Genomic DNA, 24,411 nt, shown 5'->3' with positions numbered 1-24,411 from the left:
AAGCTCCTCATTGAGAACAGGACACATAGGTGTTCAATAACGCGTAGCTATCATCGTCACCACCAAGCAGGGCATGGCAGCTGAACGTCCCTTTTAACTCAACCCATTTCTTAAGCCAGGCTTGGAGTGCAGTAATAACAATAATTATACTCAGAGCACTCACCAATAGGCCCTGGGCCAGGAGATTCGCAGGAGCCAACTCGTTCATGACCAAAAGACTAGAAACGTGTACTATTTAAATATGCTACAGTCCTCCAGGACACTTGATATGCTATCAGTGACATGGCTCCCCCCCCAGGCCAAGCAAAGGTTTCTATGCCTTTAGGAGAGAAGGTACGAGAAAATATACATCTGACTTTGACCCATTAAAAAAAGCCAGAGAATTTTGTTTAATAAAAAAGAAGACTTGGAGTGTCTAACTTGGGACTATACTTCAAAAGTAAAGGGCATGCTACCACTTCCAGGAATACACTTGGTTATGAGCTCAAGGGAAAAAAAATGAAAAAGGGCTTCCCAGGTGGCTCAGATGGTAAAGAATCCACCTGCAATGCAGGAGACCTGGGATCGATTCCTGAGTCAGGAAGATCCCCTGGAGAATGGAATGGCAACCCACTCCAGAATTCTTGCCTAGAGAATCCCATGGACGGAGGAGCCTGGAGGGCTATAGTCCATGGGACTGCACCGAGTCAGACATGATTGAGCGACTAACACTATTTTTTTATGAGCTCAAGATGCATCATTACTGCCTAGAGACTCCTTACCATGGTAACTATTCTCCCAGCGCCCAGGATTGGAAGGGATTTCGCCTCACCCCGACTCTCTCGGGGTCCTTATCTGTGTCATCCGGACCCCAGCCAGCCTGGCCCAGCTGGAGAACATGCAGAGGCAGAAGGCGGCCCCCTGCCTCCTCCCAGAGCTGCCGGTGCCCGGAAGCAATGCGGACAAAGCTTCGGAGTAACCGATTAACCAGATGGGAGCAGGATGGGAGGTGTCTCCCACAGACCCACCTGCGGGTGCCCAAATCCACCCTAGCAGGGCTGACAGAGCCACGACTGCAGGGGGAGCCCCTGGAGAGGGGAGCAACACTTCTCCACATCGAGAAACTTCTAACCTCTCTGGAGCCAAGCAGAGCCGGACCAGCGCCTATGAAGAAGCTGGGATGAAGGCAAACACAAAGGTACCTTGTGGATCATAAGAGGGATGGGAGACTGCAGCTGCATAGGACCCAGGGCCAGGAGAGCTCTTAAATCCCACTCGGAGCACTCTCCGTCTCTCCTGCTCCTCCACGCGTTACCCTACCTTCATAAGAAAACTTTCAATGCAGGGAAACGGATTAGGGTCAAAGAAACGAGTAATAACGGTGTGCCTACTTCGTGCTACGCGCTTGGTGAGGTATTTGACATATAGGAGTGTAGCAGTGTATGTGCTCAGTCGTGTCTGAGTCTTTGTGACCCCACGGACTGTAGCCCACCAGGCTCCTCTGTCCATAGGATTCTCCAGGCAAGAATACTGGAGCGGGTTGCCATTTCCTCCTCTGGGGGATCTTCCCGACCCAGGGATCGAACCCGCATCCCTGGGTCTGCTGCACTGGCAGGCAGATTCTTAACCACTAAGCCACCTGGGAAGCCATTTAAAATATATATATTTTACATATATTCATGAAACTCTTAAATAGCATGAAATGGGAAGGCTTCACCGAGGTTCAGGAAAGTCAGGTAACCTCCCCAAGGTCCCGGAGCTGGTAAATGTAGAAGCCAGGATGCCAGCAGCATGGGCGGCTTTGCATACACCTCTGTCTCTGCCCTGCCACCCTGATCAGAGAACGGGAGCAAGCAGACGGAAACAGAAGTGTCTGTCCTGGACACCTGGGCCCCCATTCATCTCTTAGGCGTCTCCTTTCTTGCTTAGTTTTACACATTTGAAAAATAAAACCCAGGAAACCTACAATTTGGGGGAATGTGATCATCGATGGGAGGTTTATAGGAAGTAACGTTCGTGTAGCCTTTCTGAACAAATCGGCACCGACATTCTCCTTTCAGAAATCCATGGTTAGAAAAGTGGTCCTTTTGGAATCAAACCTCAAGAAATTGTGGGTTTTCAGATGTGTGTGATCTGGTACAGGAAGAACCACATTTTCTGTCAATGATCAGAAGCATCCTGGTGAATGAAACCAGAATATTGACAGTCTGGATTCAGTTCTTAATTTTCTCGGATTTTATGGTACTTCTTTTCTGACTTGGGTTAATAGGTTGTGAGAGTTGGACCATAAAGAAAGCTGAGCGCCGAAGAATTGATGCTTTTGAATTGTGGTGCTGGAGAAGACTCTCGAGAGTCCCTTGGACTGCAAGGAGATCCAACCAGTCCATCCTGAAGGAAATCAGTCATGAATATTCATTGGAAGGACAGATGCTGAAGCTGAGACTCCAATACTCTGGCCACCTGATGAGAAGAGCTGACTCATTTGAAAAGACCCTCATGCTGGGGAAGATTGAAGGTGGAAGGAGAAGGGGACGACAGAGGATGAGATGGTTGGATGGCATCACCGACTCGATGGACATGAGTTTGAGTAAACTCCAGGAGCTGGTGATGGACAGGGAGGCCTGGCTTTGCTGCAGTCCATGGGGTCGCAAAGAGTCGGACACGACTGAGAGACTGAACTGAATTGAACTGAGTAGGTTCAAAATCACCCCACAGTGACCTTGAGCTGGCAACCAGTGAACCAGGCAGCAGGAATGCTGATCTGGACACTTGGCCACACCGGGAAGAGTCAGTCAGCAGAGCCTGGGACATGGCAGCTGGCCACACCCTCCCCGGGGTCTCCCTCCAGCTGCCTCCATCCCCTGCCTCGTTTCTCCCTTTATCTACGTCTCTCATCTCCTCCTAAAACCACCCCTGTCCTTCAAGGCCTGGGCCCGCTGTCATCACCTTCTGGGACATTTTTCCATCCCTGGGCACAGCAGTCCGTGTGCTGGTACCGCTGAAATGTTATTTTCCAGTTGTTAAAACACTGAAGTCCTTCCCCATGGGTTAGTAAACAGAGCTACCCCCAAACTCGCCCCTCACATCCCATCTTTACCACCGTGACCTCAGCTCCTCCCCGGGACCTCTGTTTCCTAGCAAACAAAGGGGTGATGCTCAGAATGACCCCCTGAAGCAACTGGATGGCTGAGTGCTCAAATATCTCACACACACACACACACAGGGCGCTCCACGTGGACACGATCCCCCCCCGTTACGGTTCAGTGCCTGCGTCGTGTGGTCTTATATGACACCTCATTGCGTCTCTGTGTGATCTGAAGTCACTGAGAGCTTTCCACCTGTCCTTGACCCCATACTACCCAGCACAGTGACTTCTGCAGAAAGCCTACACGATCCGCTTGTTGGGTAAACATTTGGAAGACGCTTCAGTTGCCCTCATTGTCATCTGCATCCTCGTGTCTGGAAGGCACTGGGGATCTTCGAGAGGGCCCGCTGCTTAGGAATCAGAGTCCTATTCTCCTCCTGCACATAAACACGCGACAGGAATTCAATCTATTTTCAGGTGGAGCTGTAATAGATCATCTTAGAGGAGCCTGGCGGGCTGCAGTCCACGGGGTCACAAAAGAGGCTAGCGACTGAACAACAGCCACAGATGGAAACGTGAGGCTGGAGGCTGAAAGGGGTGGCAGGCAGCCTCGGCGATGGCCCCTCTGACCCTTGTCTTTGGGTACTTGCGGGAGCCTCGCAGCCCCGCCTGCTTCCTGGAGGGGGCGGGGCTCGCGGACGCCCCCTGACAAGTAGCATCAGGCAGAAGTTTGCCTTACAAGGCTGTGGCATCTCCCTCCGTCGGGTGCTTTCTCCCACTCACGATCACATTGCTCCCCTGGGGACCAGGGGTGCCTGAGCAGAGACCCAGGCGGGAGGGCTACCCTGGCCACAAACAGGGGTGAACTGGAGGCGGGTCCTTGCACAGCAAAGCCTCCAGATGCGACCACCACCCAGCCCCGGAGGGACCCTGCCACGACCCCCACGGAGCTGAGCCAGGATCTCAGGCCACTCGAAGCAAGACACTTTGAGTTTGTTTTGGGCCACTATGTCCGGGGCTTGTCACCTGCTGTAGACGACTGACACGCAGCGCTTCTTTAGAGACCCGAACACAACAGCCCAGTTGGCCTCTGGGGTAACCGCCAAGCCATGCGACCTCGGCAGATAAAAATGGACACAAACAGCTGCCTTTACTCGGCGCTTCCCAGGCCCCGGAGCTGCTCGAAGACCCGACAGACACCACCTTAGGTAACCCTCAGGGCCACTGTGAAGGAGCCCGTGTGTATTTCACTGCAGCAGAAAGATAAGTGAGCAGACCCGAAGCTTCAGAAGTGATGACTCTTGCGTCGCACACCCTGGCCTGTCCACACACCACACTCACCCAGGGAGGAACAAGTCAGCGAGTCCGTTAAGGACCACGACCAGGGCCCATGCCAGTCCTCCAGCCCTAAGGGAACCAGAGTCGCAGGGACAGGACCCCAGAATGGCCACATGAGGTGAAAGGCCATAAAAGACTGGAAGGCCTCCCCTGTTTTCTCTTTTTTAAAAAGAATCCCATTGCTTTCTCCCCAAATCCAATCACACATTTCCTAACCCTCCTCTCAAGAATTTCAGGACTCCTCAGGTGGCAATATTAGTGAAGAACCCCCCTGACAGTGGAGAAGATGCAAGCGACGTGGGTTTGATCCCTGGGCTGGAAAGATCCCCTGGAGGAGGAAATGGCAACCCACCCCAGTAGTCCTGCCTGGAGAATCCCATGGACAGAGGAGCCTGGTGGGCTACAGTCCAAAGGGTCGGAAAGAGTCAGACAAGACTGAAGTGACTGAGCCTGCATGCAAGAATTTCTTCAAATTTCACTTCAATTTCAACTCACTCCCTCTTGGGCTGTTACGTGCGAAGATGAAAAATGCCCAATCAGGAACCTTCCTATTATGTCCCTTCTCTTCTAAAACGCAAACTTCTTGGACTCCAAAAGGATCTCAACATCATGTATTATGTAAAAAAAAAAAGGGGATGAATCAGGTGAGTGTTTCTGAAGGTCAGTTAAGACAGAAGTACCGCTGCCTGATCCATATAATGAGATGCTGCCTGGTTCCTTTCAAGGGTAGAGGGAATGAACGGGCCTCTTTGGAAAGGAGCCAGGCAGCTCCTCCTCCAGCCTCGCACCCTCCAGGCAGACCGCAGCTGCTCTGGAGACACAAATGGATGGTACCTCGATCCCTGCTTGGGAGAGAGACCGTCCCCCATCCCTGCCCTCGCCGCCGGGAGGAGAACAGTCTGCCGACTCCCACCTGAGCTGGCCAGCCCCACAAGGTCATGGGCATCCTGTCTCGTCCCCTCCCAGCCCCTCTGCCAGCATGTGGCTTCATCAGCATTTGTACAGACGGCCGTGGTGGCCACAGCGTCCGCAGCTTCCCCAGTGCTGGGGCGGCGGGGAGATGTGGTCACTTCCTGCCTCCCCCCCCACACCCTCCATTTCTGGTGGGAACTCCAAGGCTCCAGAGAACATCTCAGCAAGGGTCCAGACAACCTGCTGATTCCCAGAGCAGGGCTACCTGGGTTCCCGTGAGGACAGAAGCTGCATCGTCCCAGGTCCTGAGACCTGCCTACCCAACTCTGGGTGGGACTCCTAAAACTCCTGAACAGTCTCCAGATCAAGGGGCAAGGCTCGTGCCCTTGCATGCAACCTTAGTTTTTGGTTTCTAAGAGAGAAACTCAATCTGATGGCGGCGTTATTCGTTCAGGAAGTCAGGGCTGGAGGTGAGTGGTCCCCGTGTCATGGGCTGGATGGTCACTCTGCTGGGGAAACTTTCTGCGCATCTGCACCCTAGGGTGCTGAGCTGTGCTGATCAGGATTTGAGAGTTTCTACTAGAAAAATGCCCAAGGGCGCTGATAGTCACCATTCCACGAAAGCCATCCCTTCTCAATCCTGGGTCCCCCTCTAGTCCCGGGTCCTCTCTCCATGGATAACTTCCCCTCCCAGCACCCCGCGGGGCCCACCCTCTTTGCTGTGTGGCGCCCCTCCCCGTGGCTGCTGACTCTGTTTCCCTGAGCCTCTCTGTGTTCCTGCTTCCTTAGTCCTGCTCCATCCCCGACGGAAGGTACTGAGGGTTTTCTTTCTGCAGAAGAAGCCCTGAACTGACCAGGAGTTGGAGGTGGGGGAGGAGACAAGACTAGAAATGGTCCCTCCCAGGTTGCCCTGGTTGTTTTCTGACACAGAGGGGATCCCCCCACCCCACTACCACGAGCCATCCCTCACCACCCACCAGCTTTTCCTCTCAATACCGTTCAAGAGGAAAGAGAAGCAACTCAGAAATCAAGAGTTACTAATTCCCATCCTGGGGCAAATTCTTTACCCAAATCTTGGTGCTGGCCGTCTATGTGTAAAAAGTAAATGATAAACAGTAATGATACCATATGGATTGGAAACAGCACAAATCCAGAGAAAGACGCATAGGAGAAGCCCAAGGTCATAAAGCCACCAGGGGGACCACAGCTATGGGAAAGCACCTCTGAGTCCACAGACTTGCTGTTGCTTCAAATCACATCCCACATCCTCATCATGAACACATGCAAGCCGCCTGCGAAGCCCAGAAAACCAGCAGCTGCCCCCAAACTTCACTTGAAGAACCGGTGTCCCAGGAAGCCTAGCTTGAAGGCTTGCGCCACTAGTTCCGGTTATGATGTGAAGACACCCGGGACCCTCTCTTGGAAGGGAGGAGGGTCTGTGTCCACCTCGCGGCTCGGACTAGGATGGTTTTTCTCTCCTCTCAGAGAGAATAAAGTCACAGAACTGCAGCTAAGAGCTCTGCCCAAGGCCTCCACAGCAGAAAAAGGTGGATACTTGAACCTCTGGTTCTGTCCCTGAAAACAAAATGCACACGGACACACACACACACACACGCCTGCACAGACATCATGTCAGAACAGTCAGGAAAACAGAGGGGAAAACTGCTGGCAAGCAGGCCTGTCTATTCCCAGAAATCCCTTCAGCACACTCACCCCCAGGCAATCCAGTTTTCTAGAAGTCTTCAGGTAGCAGCAGAGACTTAACGCTGATTCCATCTCTTGGAAAACTGCTCACGACTTTAGCTGCCTTTGGACAGTTTAACGGCATGACAACCATTATTTATCCCAAAGACATTATTGGAACCTGTTTCCAAGTATATTTCCTCCTGTCTCCTTTTGCCCACTTTCTTTTTTTTTAAGAAAATAAATATGTCCCAAGGTTATCGAGTCCCTCTTAGCCAAGGGTCTTTCCAACAGGCAGAGACCAACAAGACCCAAGGTTCCAAAGTGACTCTGGGACCCACAGGTCCCTGGGGGGTGGACAGACCGAGACCGTCCTTGGGGAATCCGATTCCTGGTCCGTTCCACTCCGCACGGTCTTCAGACCTTCTCCGCACAGTGGTTCTGTCTACACGGGCCACCGAAAACAAGCGTGCTGTGCACAGCGCCCCTGAGTCTGCGAGGTCTGCTCCGGGTGCCACACGGGACCCCCAAGTTCTGGTGTGAGCCTCTCCCAGCCCCGGGCAGTACCTGCCGCCCTTCCTGTAAGGACACCTCAGCCCGAGGGCCTGGAACCTGCTCGGAGCTCAACCATCACTCCTCACGGCGTTCACCATGATAGGCATCAATGGAGAGGCCCAGTCCCAAAGGCAGGCAAGAGGTCAGACGAGTTGGAGAAAAGCAGGATTTCGTATTCATTCAGAATTCTGAAGGTCACACGCCCTGGCACTGGCATTCAGCTTTCTCAGGCCCACGAAGATGGACATTTCAGAGGTGAATGTCAGGGAGCCAGCAAAGCACAGAATTTAAAAAAACGAAGCTGTCACAGAGCGCTGGGCCTGAGCTCCCTGCGGCCTCCCGCGAATTCCCACTGGCGATTTCGGATACGGTACGTCTATGCTTCAATGCTACCCTCTCGATCTGTCCACCCTCTCCTTCCCCCACTGTGCCCACAAGCCTGTTCTCTGCGTCTCTATTCCTGCCCTGCAAGTAGGTTCATCCGTACCATCTTTCTAGATTCCATATATGCGTTAATATACCATATTCGCTTTTCTCTTTCTGCCTTACTTCACTCTGTATCCTAGGCTGTGGAGCAAAGTTCAGGAGGGAGGAGATGTATGTGTACCTGTGGCTGATTCATGCTGATGTGCGGCAGAAGCCAACATAATGTTGTAATTATCCTCCAATTAAAAATAAATAAATTTTAAAAAATAAGTAAAAGGGGGAAAAAAAGAATAAGAAGCTGGACACTCTCAAATTCAAATCGACTTAACAGTTGTGTGGAGCAGGGTACTGAAACCTGGAGCAGGGTATTGAGACGCAGCTTTTACCTATGGGTAGGTTCCCGATTCCCAAATGTTTCCACAAGGATTAAATAAGTTAATTGTTGGTAAAATGCCCAGCACATCGTCACTGATGAATAAATATGATCCTTGCTCACAGCAGATGTTCATCTTGATTCTGAGTGAGAAGGAAAAGCAGTTGGCTAAGAATATTTCCACAAGCCTGTTAATGCTGCTGCAAGCTCTGAACGACCGAGAGCCAAAGGGCCAGTTATGCTGTCGAACAAAAGAGGTGTGCAGGTCTGACTTACCCCTAAGACCCCAAAGCGCTCAGCCAGGCTCCAGCCACAGAGGAAGTCGATTTCAAACTTGTGGTTCAGGACGACAATGGCGTTTTCCTGCCCGTACTTGGGGTAGGCCCGGGGGTCCGTGTAGATGACGCACTCCGTACCCGACCACCACTCTAGCAGCATCACCAGCTCTGGAACAGAGACAAGACAGGCCTTTATTTCATGCACCTCTGCGGGCAGGGCTCTGGGCCCCGGGACGGCTTGGCACAGCAGGGCTCTGACTTCCTAGCTTGAAGGGAAAGCAACTGCGAGGGGTCAAGTGCAGGATCGTTTCAGCCAAGATCCCAATCCTTGAAAGGGCTTAGAAACAGAAGGAAAAAAATGAGAGGAAACTCCACAAGTCTCCGGGGACGGAAAGGAAGCTTTGAGAAGGCAAATGACTTGCATTCCTTGATTAAGTACCTTGGGGAAAAGTAAATCTGAAAGCCTGAATCTCTGTCCTGGTGTTTACAGAGCTCTGAAAGGCAGCAGGAGGCGAGATACAGAATTCTTAACATCCTGCGAAATGACTAATTGGGACACTTACAGACTCCATCAAAGAACACTCAGTTCAGTTCAGTTCAGTCGCTCAGTCGTGTCCGACTCTTTGCGACCCCATGAATCGCAGCATATCAGGCCTCCCTGTCCATCACCAACTCCCGCAGTTAACTCAAACTCATGCTCATCGAGTCTGTGATGCCATCCAGCCATCTCATCCTCTGTCGTCCCCTTCTCCTCCTGCCCCCAATCCCTCCCAGCATCAGGGTCTTTTCCAATGAGTCAACTCTTCGCATGAGGTGGCCAAAGTATTGGAGTTTCAGCTTCAGCATCAGTCCTTCCAATGAACAACCAGGACTGATCTCCTTTAGGATGGACTGGTTGGAGCTCCTTGGAGAAGGGAATGGCAAACCACTTCAGTATTCTTGCCTTGAGAACCCCATGAACAGACTGCATTCTCCATAGGATTTTTCATCAAGAATACCAGAATGGGTTGCTATTTCCTCTTCTAGGGGATCTTCCCAATCCAGGGATTGAACCCGCATCTCTTGTGTCTGCTGCATTGCAGCTGGATTCTTGTACCCGCGGAGCCATCGGGGAAGTCCCGTGAAGGACATGCCCCTTGTTATCACCACTTAGTGAGGTACCGCTCAGGCACTCGCTCACTCATCACCTGCCCCAACACACGCACACATGCATGCCCACACACGCACCCCTGCATGCACAAACCCACACACACAAAGCCCAGCCAAGCCTCACGTATGAAAGGCTGGACTGGCTGCCCTTGGAAGTCTCTCTCCTGAGGCTGGAGACGGCAATGAGGTGCTGGAGCCAGAACTCTCTGAAAGGGGCTATAGTCTAGTTTCTAAGCCCGAGCCCTCTGGGGCTTTGGACAGGTGAACCCCAAGGCACCCCAGCCTCCTAATCTTGGAAGGGGTGGCCTCAGGGGCTTTTGTGAGAATTGACGGGCATCACATACAACAGGTGCTCTGTGCAGAGCGTGTGCCGAGCCCCCAGCAGACCCAGGCTTCACTGCCCACCCCGGGTCATCAGGAACAAACCAGAACACACCCCCTACCGGACACCATAGAGTCTGCCTGTTCCTAGAGCTGAGAAAACGCCGAGCCCCCAGGCAGCTGTCCTCCGGGGGCAGCAACCCTGGGGGATCCATCTGGGGAGGGAGGCGGGCAGGTCCAACCCCTCCCGGTACCAGTCATGGGGCCTGGACAAGCCCAAGGCAGAGCGCATCCAGGAGGCAGCCAGGTCAAGAGGGCTGGCTCCCGGGACGCGTCCCGCCATCACCTCCTGAACGCCTCTCTGGGCCCTGCTGCCCCCAGTCCGGGGGAGGCCGGGCCCGCTTCTACTTGCCCCAGCCCCTTTCAGGGAGCTCATCGCAGCCTGCGACACGGTGCGATGACCCCTGCCCCCTTACAGGCCACAGGCCCCGCGAGGCACAGACCTCCTCGCTCGGTCCATCCTAGCCTCAGCCTTTTGCTCCAGGACCCAATATGATGCGGGCACATGTCTGCTTCCAGCAAACACTGTCTGGTGGCCGGACGTGTGTAGGCAGGATGCCGGGGGGACTGGAGGTGAGGCCGCATGCCTCGGTGGCTCCCGGGGTCCCACCCTCAAAGCCTGCAGCTCGGAGAGCAGACCACCTCATGCCAAGAGACGGCAAGACCAGGAGGTCAGAGGCCCTGCCTGGGACGGATGCTGTGTGTGGATCTGGGGGCCAGGCTCCTGTGCCGGGGGCTCCACTCGACAGCTGTAAGGCTTCCCAGCCTGTTTCTCAACGTCCCGGAAGCCTCAGCATCTTTGCGAATCCAGACGGGAAAAGCTGCTGGAGGTGTGATGGCTATGACAGCAGATAATGTGGTGAAGGCTCCCAGTGTGATTCTGCACACGCAGGGGATGGTGAGCGGCCAGCGCCCGTGACTGTTCCATACACACGGCCCCCGGATAGCAGGCATGGCTCCGTGACCACCGATGGGAAGGGGGAAGGAGTGGAGACGGGGACAGAGTCTCTGCGGCTCCCGCACCAGGGTGGGCGGCGGTCGTGATTTATGATTGCACCACAGAGGCCGCGAGACGTCACCGGAGCATTTCTTTACAGAGGCCGCGGCAGCACCGATTCTGCGTTCTGAAAAGGCCACTCGGGCTCGGGTGGGAGCAGTGGAGGAGCAGGGGGCCCGTGAGGGCGGGCCGCAGAGACCCCGGGAGAGGCGATGACAGCCGGGCCAGGCGGGGGCCAGCGGGGAGGCCGGGCCCCCCACCGCCTCAACAGGCTGGAGTTACTCAGCTCAACACTGAAATCTCACCGGATAAAAGAGGCTTCTTTCCTTTTTTCTTTTCCTCCTAAAGGGTTTTCTTTTTTAATTAACAAGAAATATATTTATAGTCATAATGAAAAATAATTCAATTAACCCAGAAGAATTTGGAGGAAACTGTGCCATCCCCCTTGAGGGCCCTAAGGCATGTCTATCCAAACCCCTTTTCTGGTTTGTTTCCAGTCGTAGCTCAGCTGGTAAAGAATCCGCCTGCAGTGCGGGAGACCTGGGTTCGATCCCTGGGTCGGGATGATCCCCTGGAGAAGCGAAAGGCTATTCACTCCAGTATTGTGGCCTGGAGAATTCCACAGGCTGTGTAGTCCCTGAGGTCGCAAAGAGTCGGACACGACCGAGCGACTTTCTCTTTCACTTCAAAGGACCACTCAGGACGGTCTCAGGAAGCTGGGCAGGCTCTGCAGGTCACAAGCGTGGTGGCTGACGTGCTGATTCACCTCCTGGGCGAGAAGCGACAGCCGCCTGCAACGGCTCCTTCCTCTCCATCCCCTCAGCTCCTGACTCCCCGGCCCGGCCCGGCTTGGTCTGCTTCCGCGGGGGGACCGACTTCTGCCCCCACACCGCCCATGCCAGGTGCAGTAAGAACCCACCGCTATCGCGGTCTGTCCTCGGAGAGGGAGCCTGACCTCCTGGGTCCCCTCTGTCCACATCCATCGCCCCTTCCCGAGGGCCCACCCTGGGCCTTCCAGCTCCAGCATGAGCTGCACAGACCACAGGCCCCCAGGGCCGGAGAGCCCCCACACGTGACTTAGGGCCACTCCCTTCCCTGGGTGTGTATCTGCCAGCAGCTTCGCATCCCTGGTTGAACGCTGGGCACTTCCTCACCAACAACCACAATCCTGCTCCCTTCCTCAGGGTCAAACACAAGGAACAGCTTCAGGGTGGCCTTCCAGGCCTGTCCTTAGGGGGTTACACACACACATGCACGCACATACACTCACGTTTCCCCCTTGAATGGGATCAAACTTCATTGACCTTTGTAAACACACACATACGGCTATTTTTTCCAAACGGTGTATTTGGTTCTCTTTCCATGTTAATACAGATACACAGAGGTGTCAGCAATTATGGACCAGGCTCTGGATGTGGGCTGGGCCATGTTCCAAGGCCACGTGCGATTTACATTAAATCCTCACGTTTAGTGGTAAAGAACCTGCCTGCCAATGTAAGAGATACAGGTTCAACCCCTGGGTCAGGAAGATCCCCTGGAGGAGGGCATGGCCACCGACTCCAGTATTCTTGCCTGGAGAATCCCGTGGACAGAGGAGCCTGGCGGGTTACAGTCCGTGGGGTCGCAAAGAGTCAGACACAACTGAGCACAGGCACAGAACAGAACCCTGGGGGAGGAAATACAATTGTCCCCATTTTACAGATGAAGAAACAGAGGCAAAATCCACGTGGGATAACCAGCTGCATGACCATTCCTGCTTCAGACATATTATGATTTATTCAGCCATTCCACCATCGATTAACATCCTTCCCCCGCCCCTGTTTCTTATTGTTACAAATATTGCACTAAATATCCTTGAAAATGCTTGCTTTTTAAAAAATTGTGTAAGGATTTCTCCAACATAGGTATACCAACAAGTAGAATTATGGATTGAAGAGTATATGCATGCTATCTCCGTCCGACTCTTTGCGATCCCATGGACTGTAGCCCACCAGGCTACTCTGTCCACGAGATTTCCACTGGAGAGGGTTGCCACTTCTTTCTCTGGGGCGGCGGGGCAGGGGGGGATCTTCCGAACCCAGGGATCGAACCTGTGTCTCCTGCATTGGCAGCGAGTTCTTTGCCACTGAGCCACATGTAAAATGAAAGCTATAAATGGACACGTCAATATTTATTTAAAGCAGAAGCTGGAGTGGATACAGGGGAGACAAGAAGGGAGAATTTGCCTCACACAGACGTGAGATTCATGGCCAAGGGGGAGGGCCTCGTCATCGAGACGGGCTCCTCTGTCCCCCCGCCTCCCTTCCCTGCCACGGCCCTGAAAGGAGAAGACACTCAATATCATCCTGGTCCTTCCGCCCACTGCGATCTCCGCCTGCATGTTAATTCCTGGGCCTCGTAGGAGGGAGGGGACACCCCGGTCACCCCATTCTCGCCAGAGGTGTAGATTGGGCCAGCAAGGCCCCGGGGAGGGGGTCAGACACTGGTAACAGACAAGACATGCAGCTGAGTTTTCTTCAATATAACGCAGCAATCTGGAAGCCTCCTGTCCCATTTAAAAATGTTCAGTTTGCTTAATTTTGCGGTCTTTATATTTCTTTATTTTGGCGGCCATGTCCCGAGGGCAGGGTGGCTGGAGACGCTGGAGAAGGCCCATGCAAGCGTCTTCCAGGAGCTCGGGCATCTCTGGTCCCGGGACGTGGGGGCACGCCTGGCCCTGGCCAGTCACTGCCGCCTGCTTGGCAAACTCCACACGGAACCTGGTGGGGCTGGCTCTGAGCTCTTCGAGGTGATGGCCAGGGTGGGGTGGGAGGGACAGGAAGTGACCATGGCTGCGAAATCCCCACCTGCCACCTCGGATTTCAGAGGTGGATGGGGGCCAGACCCAGGCTGCAAGGACACATGGACTGAGGGACAGATTTGTGCTGCGTTGCTCTATCACAAATAGGAAAGAAGATGTAGATGAACAAAAAGGAGAGTGCAGCAGGGGGGAGAAGTTCATATTTGCAAAGAAGGAGGAAAATGCTAACAACCCACATCCGCTGAGTCAGTGCACACGTCACTGTTCCCATTTCACAGCTGAGGACACGGAGACATGGAGGCTGAGCCGCTGGTCCTGCTCCCAACGCCAGGAGGCCAGCGTGCTGGGCCTGGAACCCAGACAGGGAGACTTGAGAGAGTCCACGGGGACACTGTAAAGCCATGATTATCAGCTGGCAGGAGAGAAAGCGCATTTAGGGAGGGAAGAGGTCAGAGTTTAGAGGAGAAAGATCACACCTCTGACCTTGGGAAGCCCTTCTCAGTGAGATGAAGACGCCCACCTCAAGGCTGCCGGGAAGGTTACATGTGCTAAAGTGATGACAGCATTTAACACTCGCCCGCCCTGGAAACAGGGTTTTTCTCCTCCTGAATGCTGTGACCACCAAGGATAATGCAGCAACGATGGCAAAAGAAATAATGGACGGACAGAGGGAACAGCCAGGAAAAATAAACAGCAGGTGGGTGAGCCCCACTTTGGGGCAGTCCTGCAGTCACCCCCTGATGATGACCCTGATGCTGGGAGGGATTGAGGGCAGGAGGAGAAGGGGCGACAGAGGATGAGATAGTTGGATGGCATCACTGACTCAATGGACATGGGTTTGGGTGGACTCCGGCAGTTGGTGATGGACAGGGAGGCCTGGCGTGCTGCGGTTCATGGAGTCGCAAAGAGTCAGACACGACTGAGTGACTGAACTGCCATCACCCCCAGACCTCCCTGCCCTCAGCCCTGATGTGGGTCCCAGTCCAGATGCTGGGCAGCTGTAAGACCTGGCTTCTTCTGGGCCAGATCCCAGGGATCCACACTCACCCAGGAACCCCAACAATCCTCCAAACCCACAGCCAACCCCTTCTGCAAGTCCAGGTGGTTGTGGGGGGCTCCCTCCGTCCGCACCAAACCTCTCCCCCGTGTGCCCACTGGCACCTGCCGTGAATGACATTTCACTCCTCTCTGCAGCCCTTTCTGGAAGAAGTGTCGAGAACGCTAATAAGACAGGGAGGCAAAGTTCCTGCAGAAATCCAGACTGTTGATTAGATTTCACTGCTGAAACACACCAGCAGCCAGAACCCCCTGTGTCGGGGATGTGGGGAGATGTGATCAAGATTGAGGAAAATGGTATTTTTATAATTAACTTCATCCAATCTTAATAATTATACAATCACATACATAATTATATGTAACCCATAAACTAAGTGTATATAATTATGCACTTATAATTTTTTTTTTATAATTTGGCTGATAATAATTTAGGTTAAAAATGAAACCTCTCAGCCACAGGAGTTTCCAAAATGCAAAGAGGAAGAAGTTTCTGCAGTGTGATGTGAGGCCGCTCCCTGCTGCAGACTTACTTATATTTTAGTTTGAACTGTGCTGTGTGCCACATTGCTTCAGTCGTGTCAGACTCTGCAACCCCATGCACTGTAGCCCACCAGGCTCCTCTGTCCATGGAATTCTCCAGGGAAGAACACTGGAGTGGGTTGTTAAACTCTCCTCCAAGGGATCTTCCCGACCCAGGGATTGAACCCACATCGCTTACATCTCCTGCTTTGGCAGGCAGGTTCTTTACCACTAGAGCCACTTGGGATGCCCCTTATTTTGAACTATTTCTAGTTAATCCCCCAGCATATACCTTTTCGCCATAACCAGATTTCAGTACTTTCTTTCCATGACACCAAACTGGGGGCCTAGTTGTACCTGCAACATTTTCATCCACACCCCAGTCAGCCGGGCACTGCTTTTCCCACTTAAGTGCCCAGGTCACTGAACGATGCTGAGGCATGAAGCCCATAAATAGATACACAGTGTATCTGTCCTATTAACATTTCATAGGATGATTAGAAAACCAATGTCTGAAAAAGCTCCTTAGAATGAAGGAAAGGTTGGGAAGCCCTGCAGGGCGTCTCTGATAGAGATGGCAACACCAGAAGCCAGTTCTCCTGGACCACACTGCATCTCCATCACATCCTCCCAGCCCTGGACCACACCACATCTCCATCACGTCCTCCCAGCCCTGGACCACACTGCATCTCCATCACATCCTCCCAGCCCCGGACCACACCACATATCCATTACAACCTCCCAGCCCCAGACCACACCACATCTCCATCACGTCCTCCCAGCCCTGGACCACACTGCATCTCCATCACACCCTCCCAGCCCTGGACCACACTGCATCTCCATCACATCCTCCCAGCCCTGGACCACACCACATCTCCATCACACCCTCCCAGCCCTGGACCACACCACATCTCCATCACACCCTCCCAGCCCTGGACCACACAGCATCTCCATCACACCCTCCCAGCGCTGGACCACACAGCATCTCCATCGCATCCTCCCAGCCCTGGGGACATGCCTGTTTCTGTGCAGGATTTACTACTGGCTTTCCTGGTGGTTCAGACTGTAAAGAATCTGTCTGCAATGCAGGAGACCAGGGTTCGATCCCTGGGTCAGGAAGATCCCCTGGAGCAGGGTATGGCAACCCACTCCAGTATTCTTGTCTGGAAAACCCCAGGGATCTCATCTAGCCTGTGCCCAACGCCAGCTTAGCACCCTCACTGAGTCCTCACCATCCACAGAGGAAGTGAGACTCCATCACCAGCCTCTACTGCTTGGTCCACCCTCTTTCTTCTGCATCCTTTGAGTTAAGGTCAAGTTGAACTACACACTGTTCCTAGAACCACCTAGAACTCACCGTACCTACCCCTGGCCTCTTGTCCAAGTTGTTCACTTGGCCAGAAAAGCCTTTCATTTCATAGAATCCCCAAACTTCATGCCAAACAACAATGTTTGAAAAAGAACTATAGGCAGCAGTGGAAATGAGCGATCACCTTCCTTGCTTGGATCTCATGTTCTTTCTCAGGAGTTCGGGTCTGTTTGGTCTGGGTTGGTTCTCCTTCCACATGGACCACTCAGTCCTCAGGGAGGGTTTGTCTTCCAGTTTGTTGTCCTGCTGCCCGCAGCACACAGAACAGGGCTTGCACAGATAAACAGCCATCAATTTCCATCATTTCACAGCTGCCGATGGCATGAAGTTCCAAGCTTCAGCTCAAATGAGATTTTGTCCATAAACTTTAGACCACCCCCACCTTCTATTAGAAGTAATCTGTCTCTCTTCTAAATTCCCCTTAGGGCCACTGTGTTGATGCTACTCTGAAGTCAGGCAGACCTGATCTGAATTCCCATTCCATCATTTACTACCCGCCCTGACATGGGCATATTACTGAACCTCTCTAGCCTTCCATTTTAGATGTGAAAAATGAATAATAAAATACCACTCACAAAATTGTTATGAACACTGAATAAACACTTGGGACTTCCCTGGTGGTCCAGTGATTAAGAATCCACCTTTCGATGCAGGGGATGTGGGTTTGATCCCCTGGGAGAAAAGGAGAAGGAGGTGACAGAGAATGAGATGGTTGAATGGCATCACTGACTCAGTGGATATGAGTCTGAGCAAGCTCCGGGAGCTGGTGATGGACAGGGAAGCCTGGAGTGCTGCTGTCCATGGGGTCGCATGTGATTGAGCGACTGAACAACAACGTTTGAAAAAGAACTATAGGCAGCAGTGGAAATGAGCGATCACCTTCCTTGCTTGGATCTCATGTTCTTTCTCAGGAGTTCGGGTCTGTTTGGTCTGGGTTGGTTCTCCTTCCACATGGACCATTCAGTCCTCAGGGAGGGTTTGTCTTCCAGTTTGTTGTCCTGCTGCCCGCAGCACACAGAACAGGGCTTGCACAGATAAACAGCCATCAATTTCCATCATTTCACAGCTGCTGATGGCATGATTTGTAGCTAAGAGAAACTTCACAAGGATCCAGATCATATCAAACATCAGTTAAGGATGGCAGAACCCTTGGGCCCATTTAATCCCACTCTTGGGCATAAATCTGGAGAAAACCATAATTCAAAAAGACACATGGACCCACTGCAGTGCTATTTACAATAGCCAGGACATGGAAGCAACTAAATGTCCATCAACAGAGGGATGGGACAATGATACACAAGGAAGATGTGGTACATACATGCAATGGAATATTACCCAGCCATAAAAAAGAATTTTTAAAAATTTAAGCAACATTAAGAAGTTACTAATCTCTTTAGGAACACTTAAAGTGTAAAATCTACTGAAGGCAAATATCTACTCTAAATTGTCATCCATTTAATGTTTTCTCTTACCTTCCCTCAACAAAATATAATGAGCCTTACATTCATAAATGAGATTCATTACTGAGAGAAATACGTATACTGTGATGGTTGAAAAGGATTAAAAAAAAAATCGAGATGCTAAAATGTATACAATCCCCAAACTAAATTCTAGGGCCAGAAATGTGAGGCAGAAACTACCCTGCAATTATTTATTAGAAAATGATTTTCTCCACGAGACATCGTTTCCTTCTCTCAGCGTTGGAGGCCACAGGTTCTTGGTTTTGTCTCTTCTGATACAGAAATGATTTCTTTGTCAGAGCAACGTATTTTAAGTCAGCCACCTGCTTCACTCATTTATTTTTGGCTGTGCTGGGTCTTCTGGGTTTTCTCTAGTTGTGACCAACGGGGGCTTCTCCCCAGCTGTAGGGCACGGGCTCTCGAGTGCGCAGGTTCAGTACCTGTGGCCACTGGACTCAGTCGTTCCTCGGCCTGGGGAATCTCCCCAAACCAGGGATCGAAGCTGCGTCTCCTGCATTGCCAGGCACATTCCACTGGGCCACCAGGAAAATCCTGTCAGGGTCACTCTCAATTGCTGAGAATAATGCACAGATGGTTTGCTCTTCTCTGACTTGTGATAAATGAGATCACCAGAGAGTTCTGGACCCATCCTAACATCAGTTACTCCATACAAAACTCCTTGTGCTTTCAACAAGGTAATATTCTGTCCCTGTTGAGGTTACCAGACAGAATGCAAAGTGCCCAATGAAATTTGAATATCAGATAAGCTTCAAATGATTATTTAGCATATGTATGTCTCCTCCAATACCAGATGAAAGATGTACTAACATATCCGCCGTGCCATGTCTGGGAGATACTCATAATAACAATTATTAGATGTCTATCTGATATTCAAATTTAACGGGAGTCCTGAATTTTTATTTGCCAAATCTGGCAGTCGGAGTCCTTATCAAGCCAGCAGTAACCATGGCAACAAGCACTGATGTGGCTCTAGGAATGAGCTGGAAGCGAATGGTCAGGGTTGGCTGGCACCCACAGCCCCATGGGACTCCTACCAGCATCACCTCGAGCACACTGAATGGCCATCTGGTGAGACAGACGAGATGGACATTTATTCCCCATTTCACAGATGACAAAATGTAATGCACATGGCTTCCCCAAGGTCATGCAGATTTGGAGGAGCAGGACCACCCACGCTCAGGGGGCTGCTACAGTGGATGGCAGGGTTCTGTCACCCTGCTGGCCTCATGAATATGCAGAACGTGTGTTCTGAGAATCTTCCCAATTTTCAAACAATAAACCTGCACTTCAGTTATATCTCAATCTCATTCGCAAAGGTCCCTGACAAATCTTTTTACTGGGGCTTGTCTGAGCTTTATCTAATCAAGTCCTGAAGCCAGTGGGTGAGCACCACAACGAGCTACTAAACCCTAATTGCTTGGCAGCCCTGGGAAGACCAAGGCTAAGAATTACGAGGCTCTGCTATCTGCAAACTGCCCTAGGTAATCCCCACCCAGCCCTCATTAATTCTGGCTGAGTCCAAGGCTGATGCAAAATCTCCAGCACCCAGAGGGCTTGCAAAGCAGTGAGAATGAAGGGGAAAGCACCCAGCCCAGGCTGACCGCTGGGGGGACAGTGTGTGTGTGTGTGTGTGTGTGTGTGTGAGTTGCTCAGTCGTGTCCGACTTTGCAACGCTATGGACTGTAGCCCACCAGGCTCCTCTGTCCATGGAATTTTCCAGGCAACAATACGGGAGTGGGTTGCCGTGCCGTCCTCCAGCGGGGGATCTTCCCCATCCAGGGATGGAACCTGGGTCTCCTGCACTGCAGGCGGATTCTTCACCATGGGGGACAGTAGAAGGACATACAATAGATGGAGGAGGAAGTAAAGGTCGGGGAGCCAAGGATGGAGGGAGGGAGGCCTAGAGTTCCTTACTGAGCACGCACTGGATGCAGGCAGTGAGCCTGTCACACACAAACCACTACTTCTCTGGCCCCAGAGTCACCGGCAGGGTTAGCATTTCTCCATACAGATGCAGAGACTGAGGCTCACAAAGGTCTAGTAGCCCGGCCAGGGCCACCGAGAGAGTGAAGATTTCTCTCTGGTTTGTGCACCCCCAGGACCCAGGCTGTTGGGGGGAGGGGCCCAGACTCACACTGTCCCTCAACTTCCTGCTGCTTTACTTTCTGCATCACCCCTACCCACGCCCCTACAAAGCCCTCACTGACACCCCAGAAGAGGCCAAACTGGAATCATGGTGCAGTTCTTTCAAATATTTATTTTACTTTCAACAAAGCACTGTATTCCTGCAGGCCCTGTGCTGTGGGTAACATCTTATTAATTCTGAGATGCGTACTGTTCTCATCTTAGTACGCCTGAGATCAAGGGCATGTGCCTAGTTTAATGTCTTCTTCTTAAGAAGTATATAAAATAAGGAGGTACCTTACAATTAACAACATCTTAGATTCTATGAAGTACAGAAATTTTAAGAACAGGGTGATCTTAGCAAGGTGGATCTTCCACGGGCTACATCTTGTCTGTGGCCGTGTCTGGAAAGTGCCAGGCACTGGGGGTGGGAAGGGCAGGATGAGCAGGTGGAACGCAGAGGATGTGCAGGGCAGGTGACTATTCCGTACATTGTCAGGGGGATATGTGATAACACCATGTTATCATGGTATTACTATCATATTACTATGATGTTATCATGAAGAGCCTCTTGAGGGTGACTCCAGGAGACAGTAAAGGGCAGGGCGGCCTGGCGTGCTGTAGTCCATGGGGTCGCAAAGAGTCAGATATGACCTAGCAAATGAACAACAACATGATTTTATTGAGACCCACAGGAAATATGACACAAAGACCCCTGAGGTACATTATGGACTTTAGGAACATCAGTGTATCAACACTGGTTCATCAGTTGTAAAAAAGGAATCACATTAATGAAAGATAATAAAGTAGGGGAAACTGTGTGTGAGTGTGTGTATGTATCTGTGTGTTGGATCAAGGGGCAGACAGTATATGGAAACTGTACTTTTGCACAATTCTCCCAGAAACTAAAAACTGCTGGTTAAAAAAAAAATAAATAAAGTCTATTAGTTTTAAGAAAACACAAGGTGAGTTGATCTTTTTATAATTCCTCCCCCCCAAAAATGCTACAGAAAACACATCAAATTTTGTTTTCTGTTTTTGTCTTTGCCAGATTTTCAGCCAGTTTCAATTACCTAAGACGGATCAATACAGGAGCGACAGGCGTTTCACCCAGAAGAAAACAAAATGAAGTACTATCAGATTCTTAGGTCATAAGATCATGATCAAAGGAGTGGAAAGATCCCTACCTCCATCTCAGCCCCAGAACACCAACTCACTCTCTAGTCACAGGGATGGGAAAGGAAGATGAGCAATGTGCCAGGTCCCAGTAGGTCTGAAGGGAAGAGGAATGAAATACCCACTCTAGAGGAAAGACAATCAGAAAGAAATTATTAGAAAAGCCAATGGCTTTGGCCCTTGGGTTATAATTAAGTTCACTTGGCCAACAGACCAAGTGCTAAGTGCTAGTGCTAAGTGCTAAGTGCATGCTAAGTGCTAAGTCACTTCAGTTGTGTTCGACTCGGCGACCCCATGGACTGTAGCCCACCGGGCTCCTCTGTCCATGGGATTTCCCAGGCAGTAATACTGGAGTGGGTCGTCATTTCCTTCTCCAGGAAACCTTCCCGACCCAGGATTCAAACCTGCATCTATTATGTCTCCTGCATTGGCAGGTGGGTTCTTTAAGGATAACAAACAAAACACAGTTTGTTCTTTGTTCTAGACAAATAAACCTCAAGAAGAGTTCCCCAGACCAGATTTCCACAAACAGATTCACTGCCACCCTTGTCTGTTCACTTCTCCCCAGCATTACTCCACTGGTTTCTGAATCCTTTAAGAATATAATACTAAGAAGGTTAGCAATCAGATTCCAAACATAGTGACCCACTGACTGAGGGCTCTTTAGAGTGACGACATATGCAGACAAGGATGCCAAGCAACAGAAAGAAAATGAACCAAACATTTAGATAAAAGTGAAGGGATTTTCCACTTCCAGAAGTTCTGATAGTTGATGAAGCTACAGTCAGACAAGAATAGATGTGTATTCCCCCACCTCCTCCACCTGTCATGGTCCTGGAGACATTGACTTGAGTAATTAAGAACACAGTCAAGGCTAAACTGCAGTCATTTGACTTCTGTAGATTGACATTTAAAACATCAGTAACAAAGATTTTGTCAGACGTAGATTCTATGAGCTGAGAGATGGCATTGCCATCCGTCCAGCTGGTAAAGATGAAGTTGCAGACTAGACAGTTAATGTGGACATAAACTGCAGGGCGGTTGCCGTGGCCTCCACCAGCTGAAAGTCTGGAGTCAAGACAGCCTGATTAATGACTCTACTTTTTCTAGGCGATGACCTTTGACAAATTGCTTAATTGTTTTTCTTTCAATCTTGAAGACAGAAACGGTGCTTTCGACCCTTAATTCACACCTCCCCACCCTCTTTCTGAACAGAACTACACAGTGTATGACAAGAGGAATTGTTCTCCTTCCTGGATGTATAGTCACTGTCCAATCTTGTGCACTCTGGGTGTCCCACACCTTCTCCTTCCTTTCTTGCCATCCTTTGGAATACATTTTTTTCTTTTTTTTTCTGCCTGTACTGTGTGACATGCAGGTCTTAAGTTCCCTGATCAGAGATGCAACCTGCTGTCCCTGTAGTGGAAGCGTGGAGTCCTGACAACTGGATCCCCAGGAAAAGTCTCTGGAAATCAGTATTTTAAGACATTTTCCATGAGTATTTTAAATCAGCTTAGAATGTGTAAAGTCTGACTATCTTCTAAGTAGTTACCCTGAAATACTTTCCAGAGATGGTCTGATATACGGACCTTTCAGCTGTGGGCACCTCTCTGTACTTCTGTTTGGTGAACTAGTAGAGATCTTTCTCTAGGGAGATGCCTGCTCTCACCTGCCCCTGGAGGAAGAGTAGCTTACATGACTGGAGAGTTTGGGAAGGTTAAAGGGACATTCCTGGCTTGGCTCTGCCCCTCCTCCTCAGGGGGGCATTCCACCCCTCCCTCTTGGACCCTAGGAGGCTGCCCTGTGGGCTGCTTGAGCAAATCTGCCCAATTTGGGGGTTCAGTCTATTTAAGTAACTTCACACACAGTTATAACTTCCAAAGTGGGGTCTATCAGCCATCAAGAAAAGACTCTGTCTTCCATCCTCCATGCCTTTGCTTAATTTCTCGAATTGTTCAAATAACTGAAAAGGGTACTGTTCTTCAGAGCCCTCGTGGAGGTCTCAACTTTATCCATGTCCAAACTTATTACCCAAAATTCCATATAGTGTTTTCTCTAAAAAAAATACAATTTTATTTAACCACTTCAGAAACATTATTCAGAGTTTGAAGCAAATGTCTCATTTGAACTCAAAATCAAATTGAAGGGTAACCCAAGACAACAAATTGGCTACGGGTTCCAGAAGGAGGTTCTAGCTTTCGCTTTCTAAAGGCAGTCTTCCCAAATACAGGGGAAAACACAATTATTCAGAGATAAGCACTGTAGGATAACAATTGGACTGAAAAACGAATTGGATTATTGTTGTTGTTGAGTCCTAAGTCATATCCGACTCCTTACAACCACACGCACTGTAGTCTACCAGTCTCCTCTGTAAATGTCAACACCAGCAGAGAAACCAACCTAGATCTTGTCCATGTTTTCAACTGAATACAAGGTTACATAGCCTGTTAAGGGAAAAATGTGTGTGTTAGTTGTTCAGTCATGTCCAACTCTAGGAGATCCCATGGACTACAGCCCGCCTCTGTCTGATTATAGACTTTTTTAAAATCTTTTTTTTTAAATTAAAGAATAATTTACTTTACGATTTTGTGATGGTTTTTGCCAAACATCAACATGAATCAGCATCAGGTATACATATGTCCCAGCCCTCTTGAACACCCCTCCTACCTTCCTTCCCTGTCACAGAGCACTGGCTTTGAATTCCCACTGGTTATCTATTTTACATACAGT

General features: G+C 50.7%; 1 protein-coding gene across 4 annotated transcripts in view; it reads right to left on the bottom strand.

Moving 5' to 3' along the window:
* Positions 1-24,411, bottom strand: part of AGPAT4 (1-acylglycerol-3-phosphate O-acyltransferase 4) — a 125,611-nt gene that overhangs the window by 20,692 nt on the left and 80,508 nt on the right. For all 4 annotated transcript variants that reach the window (XM_070461742.1, XM_070461740.1, XM_070461743.1 and 1 more), the window contains exon 3: positions 8,628-8,797. In XM_070461742.1, coding sequence (XP_070317843.1) covers positions 8,628-8,797 — 170 coding nt within the window. The remainder of the gene's footprint in view (positions 1-8,627; positions 8,798-24,411) is intronic.

This window comes from Odocoileus virginianus, chromosome 34 (genome assembly GCF_023699985.2).
Source record: "Odocoileus virginianus isolate 20LAN1187 ecotype Illinois chromosome 34, Ovbor_1.2, whole genome shotgun sequence".
Lineage (NCBI taxonomy): Eukaryota > Metazoa > Chordata > Mammalia > Artiodactyla > Cervidae > Odocoileus > Odocoileus virginianus.
This window is presented reverse-complemented; position numbering and strand designations above follow the sequence as displayed.